The following is an 18,305-nucleotide window of genomic DNA, read 5'->3' as shown; positions in this document are numbered from 1 at the left end:
GATTATCACGGTGAAAATGGGAAAAGAAACAAACAGAGAAGGAATGCTCACCTGTATCCAAAGATGTAGGCACACAGGAAAGACTCCACAGAGGAGGAATCTCCAGCAAGAGACCCTTCCCTAATGGCAGTCAGCCCTTACATGGGGTCTAGGAGAGGTGCAGCCAGGCTCCACCCCTTTGGTCACACAGCTGAATTGCCTTCACCTGTGCTCCATGGCTGACTCAGTGCTTGCCCCAGGTGATCAATCAGTGGTTCAGGCTGTGACTCAACAGTTCCATACACCCCCACAACCATGCAAGAAGTTCTTTACACTTTCAAACATTAACCGTATCCTTTTCACCTAATAATCGAGGCAATCTTGCTGTATATGTTTTTTGGATGGCTAACAAAAGGAGAAACTACAGCTGTAAAAAGAATGAGACTTCAAATGAATGTGAGATACCTTCACAAAAGTCTCATCGGTAACACAGTGTCAGACAAATGTTTGCAATGCATTGTTCGCTGCCTTTTTTGGTATTTGCAGAAAACACACCCTAGTTTGTAAGGTTCCTGCTGAGTTTATTTCTATTTCTGAGAATTCTTATTAGCAGTAGGTCACTAGAAGAGCAGCATAGTGAAAATGAGACGATGTTGATAATATAGGCAAGAATGACCAAGGAAAAACAATCATTTGAGAACGCAGGATTTTAAATGGAAAAAATCCATAATATGTTGGAGAGTAAAAGCTGAGAATTTATCCAAATCAGAGAGGAGAAAAGCAGAAAGCTGAAAAAAGCCTGACCCCAACATTGTACTTTCTTCACTGCCTTTGTTACCTGAAGCTTGTTCGTAATAAAAAAATAATTGGAAAAATGTAGTTAAACTAACAGTGGTGTCTCTGAAAAACATTCAGGAAAAAATGTAGCTCCCAGAAGTACTCATATTTTATATACATACACATATATAATTATATGTGTAAATATTTCTAATAAAAAGCTTCCCAGAGCTTTCTCAAATGTGTGTCAACCTACTTGGAGTGACTTCCTAGTATGAAAAATGGCCGTGATTGTTGAATAAATTATTTGGTACAACTGTGTCAGTTTTTAACAAGCAGCAACATCCTACTAAATCCCTGCACTTCTTTCTCACTTATATTTTATCTGTGACTCCAGTATTTGGAACATTCTAACAACTGTGATATTTAAATAGAAGCAAATGAACAGCCACTTCGGTCAGGATATGATGGTCCTTTCAATGTAAATTCTCCTAAGAGAAAAATAAACTTTTCTCCAAAAAGGACATAATCTAATTAAATACTTGCTTGATGTCAGTGTCCTTCCAGGAGAGGAGACAACATTGTAAAGGAACAGAAATGCTTAATGGTAATTCTCATGAGCAAGATTTTTTTTTTTCTGTCTGCTCTAGCCAAAATGTAAATCATTTTCCACTGTGGTGTCAGGGAAGTGTACTGCAGTAAATCAATCACAAACTACTTTTAAAAAGGGACAAAAAAAAAAAAAATCAACTGCAAAATGAAACAAATCTCTGTATGCCTGTTTTCCATTTGTATTGTCATCACTTACCTTCAGAGAACGATGGAAGTGAGATGGGAATGCTGCTGAAATGCGTCCAACAGACTCTGTGTGCATGTGTTAGCAGCTCTAGCGGTCTCTGTGTCCCCAGCCATTGGAAAAGACAAAGCATTACAGCCTACCCACGGTGTAATTTTTACTTTTTGCTGGGCTGCTGAGCTGGGATACTCTATAGGAAGCTAAACGCAGAAACACAGAGACAAGCTGTGTGATTTCTTTTAGCATTTCCTAGTACTCAGTACTAGTACTTCTGCTGGGGTAGATAAAAGTCTTTCTGCCTTGTTATAAAAGAAGAGGAAAGGCAATTCATGAGGGAAATGGAATCATTTTAGAAAGCTTTTCCTAATAAGCTCAATAGTTGAGCAGATGTGTGTGAGTGGGGAAAGCTGGGAGCTCAGAGAGCAGGCAGCTCCATCCGTCATCACACAACTGTGACTCGGCTTGCTTTTATCTTTTATGTCAGGCAATCAAATGAAAAGCCAATTTTATTTACTGAGTGAGGGGCAAATAAACTCATGCCAGTTAAAGAACAGAAATGATGTATCTGTGGTTTAGACTGGAAACATTTAAAAAATAAAAACTCTTTAATAGTTCCCTCAGACAAGACTTCTAGATCCTCTTCTGTCTTTGTTTGCTCTTAGGGCAAGATGGGCATGGACTGAACATTTTGTTAACTGTGTCCTTTCAAATTTTCACACCCACAAACTACACCATCCAAGAGGAAGAAGTAGTACTTGATGTCTCTGCTTTAAATCATTTTCAAAACTTTTTCGGGAAGAATTCTCTGGACCACAAGCAATAGCAATTAAAGTCAGCCTAAGCTTTACAGCTGACTTTGAAATTAGAAGGTGCTTACTAAAATGTTTTGAAGTCTTTTGTTATTTTCCCCTTTTTCTCAGTCTCCAAAAGCACTTTTCTTTCTCTAAGTGGTCGTAAGTCTGCTTTTCTCCCTGTTAGCTGCTCAGGTCTGTATTAGCTTAGGACTGTCATTTTCTGAACCCTGTGTCAGAAAAGTGTTCCATAATGTACCTGCAAGTGTAAGCGTGAGCCTGTTTATTAGTTCTGCTCAAAAACAGCTCAAAACATGCACTGAAATTACTGAATTGGGTAAATTTTGTGCGTTTTTTTTTTTTTTCCTGACACAGTAATTTTGTTCCCCCTCCTCAGCAATCCACACTTACCGGTAAAAAGTTGTGTAATCCACCGTTGAATGACAGCTCTGAAAATCCCAGGCTTTGAGCTTCTGGCATTCCCGGTGAGCCCGGAGTTTCACCCTGACAGTCCCATGGCAGAGCTCAGGCACAGGTTTCCTCTGCGGGCGACTGCAGAACTCATTAGACTCCACACGCCAGGATTCAGCGAAGTCGTCCACGTCGAACTTAAAATTCCCATCCCCCCCAATCAGGTCATCTCGCTTGTGCCCGTTGTAGTTACCACACAGGCCACAGAGTTTGCCTTTCAGATGTGGTGCAGCCATGACTTCCACAAAACTGTCTCCGTCCCATGAGATTTCCAGGCCTAACAAAAGAAAGAGATGAGATAAAAACACAGAGTTTTAAAAAAGAAAAGAAGAAATTGAGGTTAATAAACTTATACATGTGAAACAGTGTTCAGAGGAACCTAAACAAAGCTATTGGTTTCCTCCTGATAATACTGTTAGATTTCTATTTACCTCTCAATAAGCACCTCTGGCAAGTGCAAGTGTTTCTTAAATCACTGTTGATTACAATATACTTGTCCCTCTCTGTGTTTACTTTTGTTCCTCCTTGCTGTTGGATGGGGTCATCCTAAAAAAATCTGGATCCAAAGCAGAACTGCTCTCAACGCTGAATGATGGCTGTTGTGTAAGGCAGCAAATTGAATTTTCGAGGGGAAATTTCTAGTGGATTTCAGGAGGGTCATAATTTCAGCCACTTTCATCTGCTGCACAGGTCTTGGGTGTAAAAAGGTGCCCATGCCCTATGGGAATCTGACAGTGAATACTTCCTAGAAAACATTCTTTTCTTGTCTAAAGAGCTGATAATCATTTGGGTAAAGACAACAATTCCAAAATCAGTACTTTGTGTGAATAAAAAGAGACTAAAAATGAAAGCAAAAAGATGCCAGATGAGTAAAACTGCTGCAAGAAAGCATTCTGAAATGCATTCAGATGGATCATTCCAAAGGTGTTCATTACCAATCTTTTGAAATTGACTTGACAGGTCAGCACCATTATGGAATGACAGTAGGCATGGAACATCCATCTGGAGGTCTGGATATAAGTGTCATGGTACAATCTATTTTACAGTAAGGTTTCATACTTCCAATGCATCAAAATCAGAATTGCTTTCTGTGTGTGAAATCTATTTCATGTCTATACCCATCTAAAAACTAAATGTCTAGCTTTATGTCTCTTTAATGGAGAGAAACAGGTAGTTCAGGGATCACAGCATGAATGTCTAATACAGTGGGAATAAACTACCTTCTGAATGCCCTTCTGTTTCCAGTGACATTATAGATGATCCAGAAAGCAGGTGGAGCCTAAAATTATAATTTTATCCTGAGTTATAATGAAGTGAATTCTATCCTCTTATATGACGTGAATTCTATCCTCTTATATGAAGTGAATTCTATCCTCGGAGCAGTAAATACATATTTCATAAAGGAATGCAATTTTGGTATTGGATGCGATAAAAACAACACCAAATATCACTTAACTTTCATCCCAAAATGGCCCTTCCAATGTCTGATGAATGCTAATACTTTGCATCTCTGCAGTGCCCTCCACCGGAAGACCACAAACCACTTTGCTGATGTTAATTTATTCCCATAAAGTACCCATGTGTGGCAGTTATTTAAGGATAAACAAAGGAACCTGCTTTTAAACAGGATAATCCAGATTTCACTCTCCTCTGCGTCTGGCCAAGAATACCAAACAGCACTGCTTTGTGGTGCAGGACCAGGGATTTGCTCCAGATTTCTACATTTGCTCTGTGGGCTGGCTTAGCACCACCCTTTCCTCTTGTAAATCAGCACTTGTCACTGTGCAATCCAAATCCTTCTCTGTGCTCATGCAAGTAATTAACATACCAGCGATTCAGTTCAAAGCTGGTGCCCTTTGTTTAGCAACACATCCCATTGTCTCCTATGACAATTCCTACCCGTGCCACAGAGGATCAGGGTGAGGCCTAAGGGGCAACAATCACAGAATCATTAAGATTAAAAAGGACCACTAACATCATGTAGTCCATGCATCAACTGCGAGAGCCCTTCAATGGCTGTAGAAGGGGTGCTTTGCCATCAGTACAGATTATCCCGTCCCTATTTGATTTACACTACCACAAGTGTCTGGGAGAAGATTTACCCAGCAAGGTTTGCAGATAATTCTGCATCAGTCAGTCTCCACAGACTATTTCATCATGCTTTCTTATTGTTATGGATATGCAATGATACTACTAATACATACTATGACGTGGCCTGAAAGCAGCTTCAAATTCCTTCATCATCCCAGAATGCATAGGACCACTTTCTCCTCTAGAGGCATTTTACACCAAACCAGCTGAGAAATTGTGCAATGCTTTGGTTAATGAGGCCAGCACAGTGGCAAGAAGGAAAGCTGCCTTTTCAAGCTGCTTCATACATTATCATTGCTGGACAAATTCAAATTCCAGCTGTCTTTGCTTCTGACAACGTTGAACAAAACAAAACACAGCTTGATTTGCAGACACCAGATTAATACTGCTGTGCTGGCATTTAGAAAGAACTTGCCATTAACGTATAAACCGAGATTATTTCAGACTTGAGAAGCACGTAAACCTTCTGAAAGCTTGAAGTATCCAGATCCAAGCCTTCAGACAGCTCTCTTCAGAAAACAGCTCCATTTTTAAGGTAGTTTTCAACTTGTTCCCCAAACGAGCTCCCTCAGAAGCTGCTGACTTTACAGTAGACTCACAGAAGTCAGGTATATGATTTAATCCTAATTTTCCTTTTATAATGCTTTTTTTTCTCAAGTTATGAATTACTGACTTTCCGTGAAATCACCTGTATTTATTACAAAAGGCTAACTCTAATATTATCTTGAATATTTGTGTGTCCTTGGTGAGACACTGGCATCTTGTCACGCATTGTCCCGTGAACTCTAGATATGCAGACATGAATAACATAAAATTCTGGTTTTTAACCTCAGCACACTTTTAAATCCAGAGATCCCTGCTTTGATTATGGGATTTGATTCAAGAGAGTTACAGTTTAACTACCAGCAGTGGACATACTTTTTCTACTTAGCTATAATGTAATTATATTATATTTGCTGTAATTGCTAAGATGCAAGCATAGCAAGTAAATTCATAATGCCAGGTTGTCTTCAGCTATACTAACAAGATTTCTAGCTTTCATGAACAGCCTAGAGGTTTCTATCCATAGTGGAGCTTCTTCCATTTTGGCATAATGAAGAAGGGTATTTAATCTAACATGTATGATAACTCTGTCAGAGCCTGGTTGCACCATGCAGTGTGTGCCTTTTTGTTTGTTCACACACAGAAAATTCAGTTGCTTCCTGTAAACCAACTAGAGCTGTGACAGACGGGATTATGCTATGGAGCAACATTTAAAATGGTCTCCTTGGCAGACAGAAATTGTTTGGAAGAGCTTCCTGGTGCCTATAACCTCCTCTCTTTCCCTCCCAATGGATGAGTTTCCCATTCGCTTGGACAAGAATCAGAATCCAAGTGGTGAGACTGGAAGCCAAAGGATGCAGCATCTGTCCCATCTGGAGATGTGCAGAAAAGGAACATTCTCAGAGTTACTTTTTAATGTATTCCAATTTTCCTCTTTCTTTGAAGGACACTTAACCAACTTGTTACTTGATTTCTTAACTTGGCACACTATGTGCTCTACTGCATTTAAAAGAAATTCTTCTGGATTTATGCACATCACACACTGAGTTTCACATGCTGGGAACTCCCATCAATTGTTCTGCATGATTTTTCATGGTAAAGGCATCCTCAAGAACTGGCAGATCATTCCTCCCTAAAGATCTAGGGCCAACAGAAAATCTCAGCAAAGCAGATATGTGAAAAAGATCCGCACAGAAGAAAAACAACAACAAAAAACCCTCCTGCGCTGGAGGGACAGATGAATTAGCATCAACTCTGTGAGCATCAGCTCTCTTGTCTTCTTAATACATTAATATACACATTGTAGACAAGGACTCAACACCATGCTAGACAGTACTGGGAGTACCTGCAAGATCAGGGTGCCAGAATTGCTGCTGTGGAACCCAGGGATACAACTGGTGAGGAATTCAGCAACAAAACAGGTTTTCACGGGAAAATGCCAATTCATCAGAAATGAAATGCATCAGGGAGGCATATCAGATTCAATGAACTTCCAACAGAACCCAGGCATGGCTCCAAGCTGGTTTCATGCCAGCTCGCCTGGTGGGCTGTCTGGAAGCCTGGACTCTCAGGATATGTAACTCCAGGGCATGCAGATTGCCTTGTAGCCAGGGACCACAAGGCTTCCTGATGCATTGGACTCCCCTGATTTATCCAGGACTCAGCTCCCAGCTCTGCAAAGGGAAAACCAAAAACCAAGGGAATGCTGACTGAGCTGTAAGGACCAGACTGCACTTTCCAGACCAATTTTACTTCAATTTTTTTTCTAGTTCGGTAGCTTTGCTTATTTTTCATTATCTCCTTCCTTTGCCTCTTTTCCCCCACTGTGTTGAGAAAGCATAAATTTTTTAAAAATCCATGTTCCAGAAAGTTCTCAGATTTTTTTCCCTTGGCTTTTGAATTTCTTGTGGAATAGAAATTTTGTCTTTAAAACAGTTTCACTCAGCACATTTCTTCTCTCTACAGCCTCTCTGCTGCTTATCCTCTCTCAGCAAAATGGAGTCATGTTGTTCTCTGCCTCTTTCCATGTCTTCTGTGCTGAGGGAAGGAGGACTTGGCCTATCATGCTGCCTTCAGTCAGAGAAACCTAATCCTTCCCTGTTAAGGGGAGGAATTATTTAGACTATAATTTGCAGTGATTACACAGTGTTTGGTATGCTGTCATATGCCATGTTTGCACTCCCTCTGCCAACACATGGACAAGGATGTGTGCAGTCATTTATTAGGCTTGCACCAAAGACAAATGGAATAGCAGCGGGATTAGCTGTCATTCATCTTCAACTGAAAACCTTTCCGTGGCCTGTGGTTGGCTAATGAAATCCACATCGCCAGTATTCATAGCGTTCAGCTGGCTGCAAAGAGAAACCCTCAAGATGCTTTTAATTAGAAGTTGTGAATAATGGTCAACTTGTGTGCATTTTACAGACAGCCACAAAAATCTACACTGCCACTTTTAGGAATGAACCCAGAGCTGGGATCCACATTATACAGACTTACATTTCGAGGGGATATATGAACAGGTGTCTAAATTCTCAGTTCAACAGTGGGTGCTAGTGTACCCCTTGAAAAAAAAAAAGACTCCAGATAATGAGTATGACTATGCTTCATGCTTGTGACCATACCACTCCATAAGAAAGACTGGTTTCACTGTTTGCACATGGCATTTAATTGAATTAACAGTAAATAGTATTCTCACTGAAACAGTACTTCACTGTTTAAGTGAAATCTCCCAGGACTAAAGCGCTACCTAACACATGCTAATGAGGAAATTCTTAGCTTCCACTCAGTATTTATCTATGCGAGCATACTATAGCTCAAAATAGTTTATCAAAACAAATGTAAGTCCTCCGGTTTAGAATTTTGACAATAAATGTATTCTTTAGGTCTCTAAGGACTTGAGAATCTGCTATCTTCCCTCCTTTTTCTACAAAAAAATGTGCCAGATTCTCAAAGTTTCTCGTTTCCTTTTGCTTCTGAGGCTGTGAAGTTTGTTCCACTTGGAGAGACTCTTACCCAAACACAAAGCAAGCACAGAACAATGGCATTAAACAGCAAACTAAGCCTTGGTTTTTAAACGAGGATGTCCATTTTAGTGGGTAGCCTCAGTGAAATGTTTCCATAATTTGACAACTTAAACCTAATCCAACCATTAGTAACTATGATTTTCCACGTATCTTCCACTTAGACTGCGAGGTATGTTGCTGCAACTGTAGAAAAAAATGAATGTTGAATGTCTGTTCTCAGCCGTAAGTATCTGAGAAACACAGAATCACAAAATATCCTAAGTTAGGAGAGCCACAAGGATCACTGAGTCCAATTCCAGCAGCCTGGTGCTATAACTGCAGGTCATGGTGAAAAACCTGTTCCTAACCCCCCGCCTGACCCTCCCCTGACACAGCTCCATGCCGTTCCCTCAGCCCTGTGGCTGTCACACAGAGCAGAGCTCAGCATTGCTGTTCTGCACCCTGTGAGGAGTAGCGGCCGCCATCAGGCCTCCCCTCAGCTCCTCTGCTCCGGGCTGAGCAAACCAAGGGACCTCAGTCACTTCTCACACACCTTGCCCTCCAGACCCTTCCCAATCTTCATAGCCCTCCTCTGGATGTTCTCTACCAGTTTTATGTAGTTCTTAGACTGCACTGCCCAAACTACATGCAATGCTCAGGATGAGGCCACACAGCACAGGGGGACAAAGCCCTTCTTTTGCCCAGCTGGCAGTGTGGCCCTGATGTACCACCCCTGGGTATGGTTGGCCCTTTGGGCTGCCAGCACACTGCTGACTCAGATTCAACTTGCTGTCAGAACCCCCAGATCCCTTTCCACTGAGGGGCTCTCCTGCCTCTTCTCCCCAAATCTGTACTTCTGTCCTGGGCCGCCACATCTCAGGAGCAGAATTTGGCTCTAACTCTCGTACAGTTTCACGCACTTGGAGATTGCCCAGCCCTCACACTTGTCAACATATCTCAGCAAGGCCTCCCTGCTCTTGAGCGATTCAACAGCTCCGCTTAATTTTGTCATCCACAAAATTAAGTAGTAAAACTTCACGTTCAGTACCCAAGTCTTCTTTAAATGATTACACTGAACAAACCACTCTAGTTACTGGAAGTGAAAATCACGGCACGTTTATCTATGCAGGTAGCTAATTGTCAACTGCAGAATGAAATATAGTCTAGGACGTGTTCTGCAAAGGCTTCACTCACAGCTGCATTTCTGTCTGCTTGTAGGCTGGAAGAGTTTTGAAAGAATTATCAAGTACTTAGGTTACTCAGATCTCTAATTGATATATTTATTGCCATTGTTGTGGTTTTATACCAATTAATGTTCTTGTTGCATTTGAGAAGTTTTTCTAGGAGGAAACACACACACAGTTGCCCTACCTGCTTTGGTTGTCACTTTCAGCAAATAACCATCCAAATCGATCTGAAACTGTGGTGTCTCGCAGGGTAGTGAGATACGGGTCCCATTCCACTTCACTGTGAGGTGCTGCTGGAGGCTGATGGTGCTTCTGCCCAACACAAGGTCCACTGACTTTGTCCAGGAGAAAGAACGGGTCCGACGGGCATCGTTTTTCACCAGCACCTGGAAGGGCGAGGCAGAGGAGGAGCAGTCTTTCGTCAAAACGTACTGACATGTTCCCTGAAAGTTAAATGTCCGTCCATCAAAAGTGTTGTAGTGAGGGTCTCCAAACACAGTGCAAACTCCAGGCTCTGCAGGTGAGTGAGAAACAAAAGTGCTATATCAGGATCAATCGAAGCTTGAAAAAAGCAGTTGATAAGAACTTAAAGGATGCTGCTCTCAACTAATCTTTCTGCCCTACAGGGCAGATTTTTTTGAGGACCAATAGGAATACATTTATCTGAAAAGTATAAACCTCGTGGTTTTAGCAGAAATCTTTCCCAAAGCAAGTGAAAACTAAATGCCAATCAATCCTTGGTTCAACATGAGAAGGTTAAACTATAGCTAGGAACCAAAGACAAATCTTCCAACCTCTGAATGAGTCCCCTAAACATAATGTGCCACCTGGACAGCTGAGGTTGTTACAATGCCTTGGGAGACTGCTGAGTTTCACTGACAAAAAATGCAAGCCTCATTCACAGTCTCAGCGCAGGCAGAGCCCAGGGCCTTGCAGAGCCCATGTATCCCTGGACTTGTGTGATGGGAGCCTTCCAACTTCATTCCAGCTTTCCCAGCACAAGTGTCTACATTTGACCAAATCATCCGGTTTCTTTCTTACTGACAGAAAGAAACAAACACAACTAGAAAGTCTCTCATCTCACTGGTTTTAGATACCTATTTTAATATGTGGGAAGCTGCTCTCTGAAGGAGCCTGTATCATTCTGCTATCTGCTCTGAGAGCTTAGCTGGAGGCATTCCTTTCAGTCAGATTCACCCAGAATGAACTTTCACTCTTAAGTTTTGTGTGGGAGCAAACCCTAATCCAATAAATGAAGTAGAATTCAAAATATCACCTGTATATTTTTGAGGTTTAGTTTGAATGTCCCAGGTTAGGCAAGAATGATTTTTCGAAGTTAAAAGCCATCAAGCCACTTCAGCACGACCTTTCTGTCCATATTTTATATAGGCATATGTATAAATATATAAAATAGGTATATTTTTTCAAAATCTTCTCTTGTACCACTATTAAGTTGCTGAAAACTATCACTGAGGAAATGCGATCACCATTTACTATACACATACTTTTTTAATACTACAAACTGTCACACGTTATTTATACAAAACTGACTTTTAGTGGTTATTGTTCTCACAACAAAAGCCAGCAGTACATGAATAGCATGATGCAATGACTATCTAAGGGCATAGTGTCTCTGCTAGTTACATGCATTTTTACAATTAGAGGGAGATGTCTTATTGATGCTTTCAGTTCTATGCTGGTCAAGAGAAGTCACAGTTCTCAAAGACAGAACTTGTCCACACTTATATCAACAATTCTGAGTTACCCTGCAGTTATCCAGCAATTGATTGAATTGCTTAGCAGTTGAGGAGAGCAGCAATTTGCATTTCAGCCTTTGGGTATAACAATAGGTCCTAACCACATCTCACTGCCGCTGTTCTTGGAAGAAGGAATCTCAGGACAGAGAAATGTACACTGCTGCTGCCAGCTGAATACCCATGGGCTTAGGCTGCTATTGAAAGATGATGTCTGTTTTAGGGGGACAGCTTGATACAGTAAGAAAATTTGACTCAGTAATCAGACAGCTGAGAACAGCATCAATCAAAAAACAAAACAAAACAAAGGCCAACAGCCTAGGGGAACGGAGAATAACAGAGAATGCTATTTCTTAGCTGAAAAAAAATTATCACACAATGTCTTCTCTGAAAAGGCAGCAAAACAAAAAGGGAAAATTCAAGCCTACGAAGAAAGAAGGAGACACGTTATGGAGAAGAGACACAGAATTTCTATGATGGAATGTAATGTAGTTCTGAGTAAGCAATACACTTTTCTCATTCGGTCTATTTAGCCTAGGCACAGGCTGTGCTAAAGCAGCTGTATTGTTTCTGATGTTTTCACTAGCTTCAGTTAAAGGCTGTTCAGGGATATGTATAGAAGATGTGGATGAAGGGGGCCCCAGGAGACCTTACCATTCCTTTTTCCAGCTGTAATGCAGAATCGCCTATACCTACATGATTTCTGACACATATATACCCTGTTTTCATAGAGCAGGAGTAATATGAATCCCATCACTAGCTCCTGCAGCTCTCAGTGACCCTTACTGTAAGGTCTTAAAAGTCTAACCCCAGTCTTCCCCACTGCACAGTGCAGTACCATCACAGAATCGGTACCTGGGTAACATTTGTAACGGACTCCTAACTTGTCACATCCATTCTTTTTTTTCATTAAGTCTTTAGTTAAGCCACTCTTGGAATCATTAGTATGCCACCTTACTATGTTTCATAACCAGGGACCAGAAGTTGTGATTTCTCAAGCACATCATGTTGACAGGTCCACTTGAATTCAAAATCACAAAATCACAGAATCATAGGGGTTAAAAGGAATCTCTGGAGATCACCTAGTCCAGATCTCCTGCTAAAGCAGGTTCCTTAGAGTAGATTGCACAGGAAAGTGCCAAAGTGGGTTTTGAACATCTCCACAAGAGGAGACTCGACAACATTCTCTAGGCAGCTTGTTCTAGTGCTCTGTCACCCACAAAGTAAAGGCTTTCCTCATATTCATATGGAATTTTCTCTGTTCCACTTTGTGCCTGTTGCCTCTTGTCCTGTCACTGGCACCACTGAAAAGAGCCCAGCCACACCTGACTCCCTACCTTTAGATACTTATAAGCATTGATAAGATCTCCCCTCGGTCTTCATTTCTCCAGGCTGAACAGTCCCAGCTCTCTGCTAAGGCAGATCCTCCAGATATGGCCCCACCAGGCAGAGCAGAGAGGGAGGATCACCTCCCTCACACTGCTGGCCACGCTTTTTTTAATGCACCCCAGGATACCATTGGCCTTCTTGGCCACCACGGCACACTGCTGGCTCTTAGCCAACCTGTTGTCCACCAGCACACCTCGATCCTTCTCTTCAAAGCTTCTTTCCTGCAGGTCAGCCCCTAACCTGTACTGATGAATGCAGTTATTCCTCCCCTGCTGTAGGACTCCACGCTTGGTCTCGTTGAACCCCATAAGGTTCAACTCTTCAACCCCAACTCTTCAGCCTGTGCAGGTCTCTCTGAATGGCAGCACAGCCATCTGGTGCATCAGCCATTCCTCCCAGCTTCATAGCATCAGCAAACTTGCTGAGGATGCACTCTATCCCTTCATCAGGTCATTGATGAATCACATTTGATCAACAAAGTCAGGGCCTAAGGACTTTAAGCAGTGCCAGAAAACCAAGATGTCTGAGTGTGCTTTTAAGAAACATGCACTTTTGTGAATCTTCTTTTCCCACTGCCAACAATAAGGATATCAGTAACTGCTTTCCAAAGTCCATAAAATGATTACTTGACATTTATCCACGATTATTTTTTGCAAACTTCAAATGAAAGGAACAACAGAGTTTTTAACCACCAGCACACTATTCACCAGCAGGAAAAAATCTCCTGGTTTTGTACAGAGAACATCTGACTTTGCTGCCACTAAATCATACAAATAAGTTTTCTGATTTCCTTATGTATTCATGCAATTATACTGCATGGTGAATATTAAGATACATTTTATTACCTGCTCAGATTGTATTTCATTTTTTCAGGTTTTAATTTTTCTTTAAATATAATGAAAACTTTTCTAAAAACAAGGAAACCATCAACAAAAAATGAGCCCAAGCACCAGAGAAGATTTCAGTGATGAGAATTGTTTTTTGTTTGCATTTTTAGAGGCCAAGAATGTAGAGATGTTATACACGCTACTATCCCACATGTTGGGGGAGAGTGGGCAGTTCTTCACCTATGAAAGTAGCTAAAAGGCAAAAATGAGAGAGGAACAAACATAATTCAGAGATGTGCAAGTAAAATTGATAGTGCCAATGGGATCCAAAGGAAATATTTATTTTTAATTTCTAATGTGTTATGCAGAGTAATGTTGTTTTATGTTATGTTACATCGTGGCACGTCATATGTCAACTTGATACAGTGCAGTTAAAATAAAAAAGAATGTATTTTGGATTGGATAGCTGCATGCCTGATCCAAACATTGCTCTTTTCTTTAATAACCAAGGAAATGGGGGAAGGAAAATCTACCTAAATACAGCCCGAATAATTGATTCTCTGATATCACTGTGTAAAACATTCTTGAAAGGATTACTAAAATTCTGGGTGCCTTAAAAAATAAACCCACACTCTGCAAGAGTGTGTGTGATAACTCAGGCACTGAAAATAAGAACTGTCTGGCCTTGAAAGAAACCTTAATACAGGGTGTAACAAGACTGCAAAAGGCAGGCAATGTAAAAGCGTTCCACCCATTTTTAGGTTTTGAGTTGTTTACCTTTTGAGAGAGTTTCAATCACATCACGTTTTATGCTTTCCTCGTTTCTGGTTTTTATTGTTGTTTTTTGTTTTCTTTTGGAAATAAAAAAAGGCCTTTATGCATGGCTGGTTTTGAAATCTGTTGGAAACACTTGTTCTCTAGTTAGCGTCATGTGTGAATTTCTTCTCTGTTGAGATGTAGTGGATGGAGAGTATCACTGCATTGCCAAATCTATGCTTTCCAACACGGGAAGCATATGTGCTAATGAAGCAGAGAGTTGTGGATGCAGATCCCTTTCCCTACAGCAACTTCTTGCTAGCTTATTGCAGATACTCCTTGTCTCTATCAGTTGTCTAGAAAAGGGCAATAATACAAGATGCTCTCCCTAAGACTCTGTCAGCCATCAACTATTTCCAGCTTAGGGACTTTCTGAGCTAGACAGGGTTTGTCTTTATTTAATAGCCCCCGATAGACTTCTTTTCCATGAATTTGTCCAGTCTCTTTTTGACCCAGAAACATTTTTAGCATCCACAAAATCCTTTGGCACAGTGCCTGAAACATTACTGTCTCTTGCTTGTTTTAAACCTGGCATTTCTCAACTTCAGTATCTTCTGCTCATCTACACGTGCGCGTTTATATGAAGGCAAATATACCTGTGTTCCTTTCCCTGAAAGACACAGATTTTTAAAAGCACCACAGAACTATGCACAAAGAGCTGTGATTTCCCAAGCACCTTACGCAGTTAAGGCACTCAATTCTGATTAAACACTATTAGAAGCTGGCTGCAAACACCTGTAAATGCCTTTTGGAAATCCCACATTTCGGTGCCCAAATCAATTTTCAAAACTCCTGGCTTTTGTATAAACTTCTGGAACAAGACAGTTTTCACATTTGTTTTTTTTTGAACAACAAAATATGGACTTCAAGCTCTTACATTTGATGGTCTTCACATGTAACTCACACAGTTTGCCTAGTTCCCACCTAACGATCTAGAGCTCTCTTGCAAACTCGTAATAATAGCATTTAGGTGCTAAAGCGAATACTGTGGAACTCTTGGCCAGCTCTCCTTGCATGTTACAAATCATGCACCCAACTCAAATGAAATACTGACTTTCATTAGGAAAGGTAACTAACTGGGAAGGTCATTGTAGGCAAGGAGCACAGGGTTTGAAAAAACATTTATCTGTACAAAAAAAAAAAAAAGCTGAAAAAGAAACAGCAGGGAAAAGAACATTTTAGGTTTAACATACTCTCTTAAGGAGGAAAGAAAGTTAATGAAATCACAACCGGTTTTGGCCAATTTAAAACAAATTTAACAGAGGGATGCTCAAGTTCAACTAAGTAGTATGCTGAGTAAAGTTAAGAATAATAACAGGTTGCCAAAAAGTACCTATGTGCCTTCAGGCTAATGCCCCTACCCCCAGTGTGGTATATGGCCTTTAAGGCTGAATTATATATAGACTGTTTAGTTGAGGCCAGACAGACAGTCAGCACACACATCCTGACCGGCCAAAGAGCATGAGCATATTGGCTGGCCAATTAGCACATTTTTAGCTCCAGAACAGCCACAGGATATATTGTCTCTAGCTCGGTTTATTATTTGTTAGGGTATAAAGGAAATGGGACACAAATCCATAGGAAACCGGGCTGTTAGCTCTGGTGCTCATGGAATAGCTTGTTTTATTTTTTCAGGACATCAGAGCAGTCAATTGAAGTCCAAGATGTCCAGATGTCTGGTCACACTCTTCTGGGCTTGTAGCTAGTTAAGAGTGGCCAAGAAAAATACACTTTAAATTATAACTAAAATTGTTTTGGACATATTCTAAGTGCGGAGAAGGAGGAAAAAATAGAAGTTTACCAGTGTAAGAGTGTTCTGGTTGCACATCTATAATTCAAAAAAGATCCCAGCTTTTTAAAAATGAAATGAAACTTTGAATGCAATTAGCCCATATGCTGAATTAAGCCCTAAATCAAACAGAACACATTATTAACTTCTGAAAGTTAGCTACAGAACACACATAATAGAATTTCATTAGCTTTTCTTTAAAAAATGCGTAGCCTTAGAGTACTTTCCTCATAACTGTTGCATAGTGCAGCTTGATATAATACACATTACAAGGTGTGGTGTCAAAAACTCCACGGGAGTCTTTATGGTCTATTTCATAAATAAAATATCGATTCCAATTTGTTCAAATACATATTTATACAGTAGGCCATCACAGCTGAAATGACTGAGGAGCTAAGTTATGAACAGCATTCCAGTATGAATAAGCAACTGCAGTCTTTTTGCTGATGTATTTCTCTGTGGCAAGGAAATAACAGAAAATAGGACCAACAGACTTCTTTGTGATCCTTTCATCCCGATTCCTGCTTTCATAGGTAACTACAAAGCGTAACACTATTTTTTTTTTTTCTTTTTTAATCTTTTGCTGTTGTTTTGAAGAGTCATCAATTTTTTAGTATTTCTATAAATACAAATAAAATGATCTGCATAGAGGAGCAGGTGAAAGTACCAACTTTTTAGTCCTAAGGCTGGTTGGCTGGATCCAAACGCCTTGAGTTTGGCTCAGTGCTGTGTGTCAATTTACAAAGATGCTGAATTGGTGAACAAAAGTTTTTGCCCCCCCCACCAAAAAAAAAAAAAAAAGGTCTTTACTGCAAAATTAATTATAGTCCTACTAAACCTAGATGACTGCAGTACTCTTTGAAAAAATCTCTGTCCACAAGAACTGACGACAACTTAATATGACTGTGTTAGAGGTATTGATAATGATTAAAATATATCTGCACAGTCACAGGAGGAAGCATTACTGCATGCTGTAATTTCAGCAAAGGCTATCAATTCTTCAATGTCAAGAACAAAGATTTAGTCTCCACTGCAAATTCCCAGCTTGCTCTGAGAGCAGTCTGTTAATATTATTTGAATTCAGGCTTAGTGTTTTCTTTTTTTAATATGAAAATGACCTTGCTCTAACACAGGATTACTAATTTATGGAATTGACGTCAGTGGTGATTTTTCTAAATCAAGTCCAAAAGAGTACATTTCATTACATTTTTACAGCAGAATAAACTAAACTGTTGAATTTTCCACTGGTATGACCACTGTGTTTAATTAGTGATAACTGTACACCAGCCATGGAGCTTAAACAGCAACATGCCAAAACCAACCACAGTTAACTTCAGCAACAGTAGACAAAAGGGACTCCCTAGTCCGTTAGGAGACAAGGTACTTTTTCTCTCTGCAACAAACTGCTTTGAAAAATAATCCTTTGATTTTTTTTTAATTTTTTTTATTTTTTCAGTTTAAAATGGATCCTTTAACAACGTGACTGTTTGTGACCCACTTCATAGAAATTGGCTGCATTTGAACTGTACTCAGAGCTCTCCTGTGTACAGTATGTTCTCGTACCTCCTATGTTGTTTTTACTTTGGAAAATTAATATCTTCTGGACCAACAAATATGTCTGGTGTGTTAACATGTGGAGAGAGGATCAGTATGAGTGGGTGGGTGAGGGAAAGGGCTATGCATCTGCATCTTATCAGGAATAGGTTGAATTGGCAACGTTTCTAACAACTGGACTGCGATTGTGATCATCACTGAAACACTTATGATTTTACCTGTCAAAATGCTATGATGAGATTTACAGCACTTCTGGCACAAAGGTGGAACTAATTCCTTGCAAATGGCAGCTGTTAGAATGCTAATGGCTACTGGTGCTGTACGAGAGTAGGTATTTAAAGTCTTTGATTACATCAACTAATAAAAGCTTGGAATTACTTTTAATCATAAAGCCTTAGAATCAGATCAGCATCAGTCCTCCTCCAAATGCTAAATGTACCCACAGCGAGACACCTCTCCAAAAAAGGATCCATTTCATGTGCAACAGAGGAACATACCACTACAGGACAGTTAGTTCTCCTCCCAGTCATACACAGAGC

At 40.3% G+C, this 18,305-nt stretch overlaps 1 protein-coding gene across 4 annotated transcripts in view; it reads right to left on the bottom strand.

Moving 5' to 3' along the window:
* The window catches only part of BMPER (BMP binding endothelial regulator), a 144,862-nt gene that overhangs the window by 38,295 nt on the left and 88,262 nt on the right, over window positions 1-18,305 (bottom strand). For 3 of the 4 annotated variants that reach the window (XM_090142283.1, XM_031608358.2, XM_090142284.1), the window contains 2 exons: window positions 9,822-10,151; window positions 2,755-3,091 (listed from right to left, as the gene is read on the bottom strand). In XM_090142283.1, the coding sequence (XP_089998409.1) occupies window positions 2,755-3,091; window positions 9,822-10,151 (667 nt within the window). The remainder of the gene's footprint in view (window positions 1-2,754; window positions 3,092-9,821; window positions 10,152-18,305) is intronic. The other variant, XM_090142282.1, reaches the window with a different exon arrangement.

This window comes from Phasianus colchicus, chromosome 6, assembly GCF_987193195.1.
Source record: "Phasianus colchicus chromosome 6, bPhaCol1.hap1.1, whole genome shotgun sequence".
NCBI lineage: Eukaryota > Metazoa > Chordata > Aves > Galliformes > Phasianidae > Phasianus > Phasianus colchicus.
Note: the sequence above shows the minus strand (reverse complement) of the source record. Positions and strands in the feature narration are given on the sequence as shown.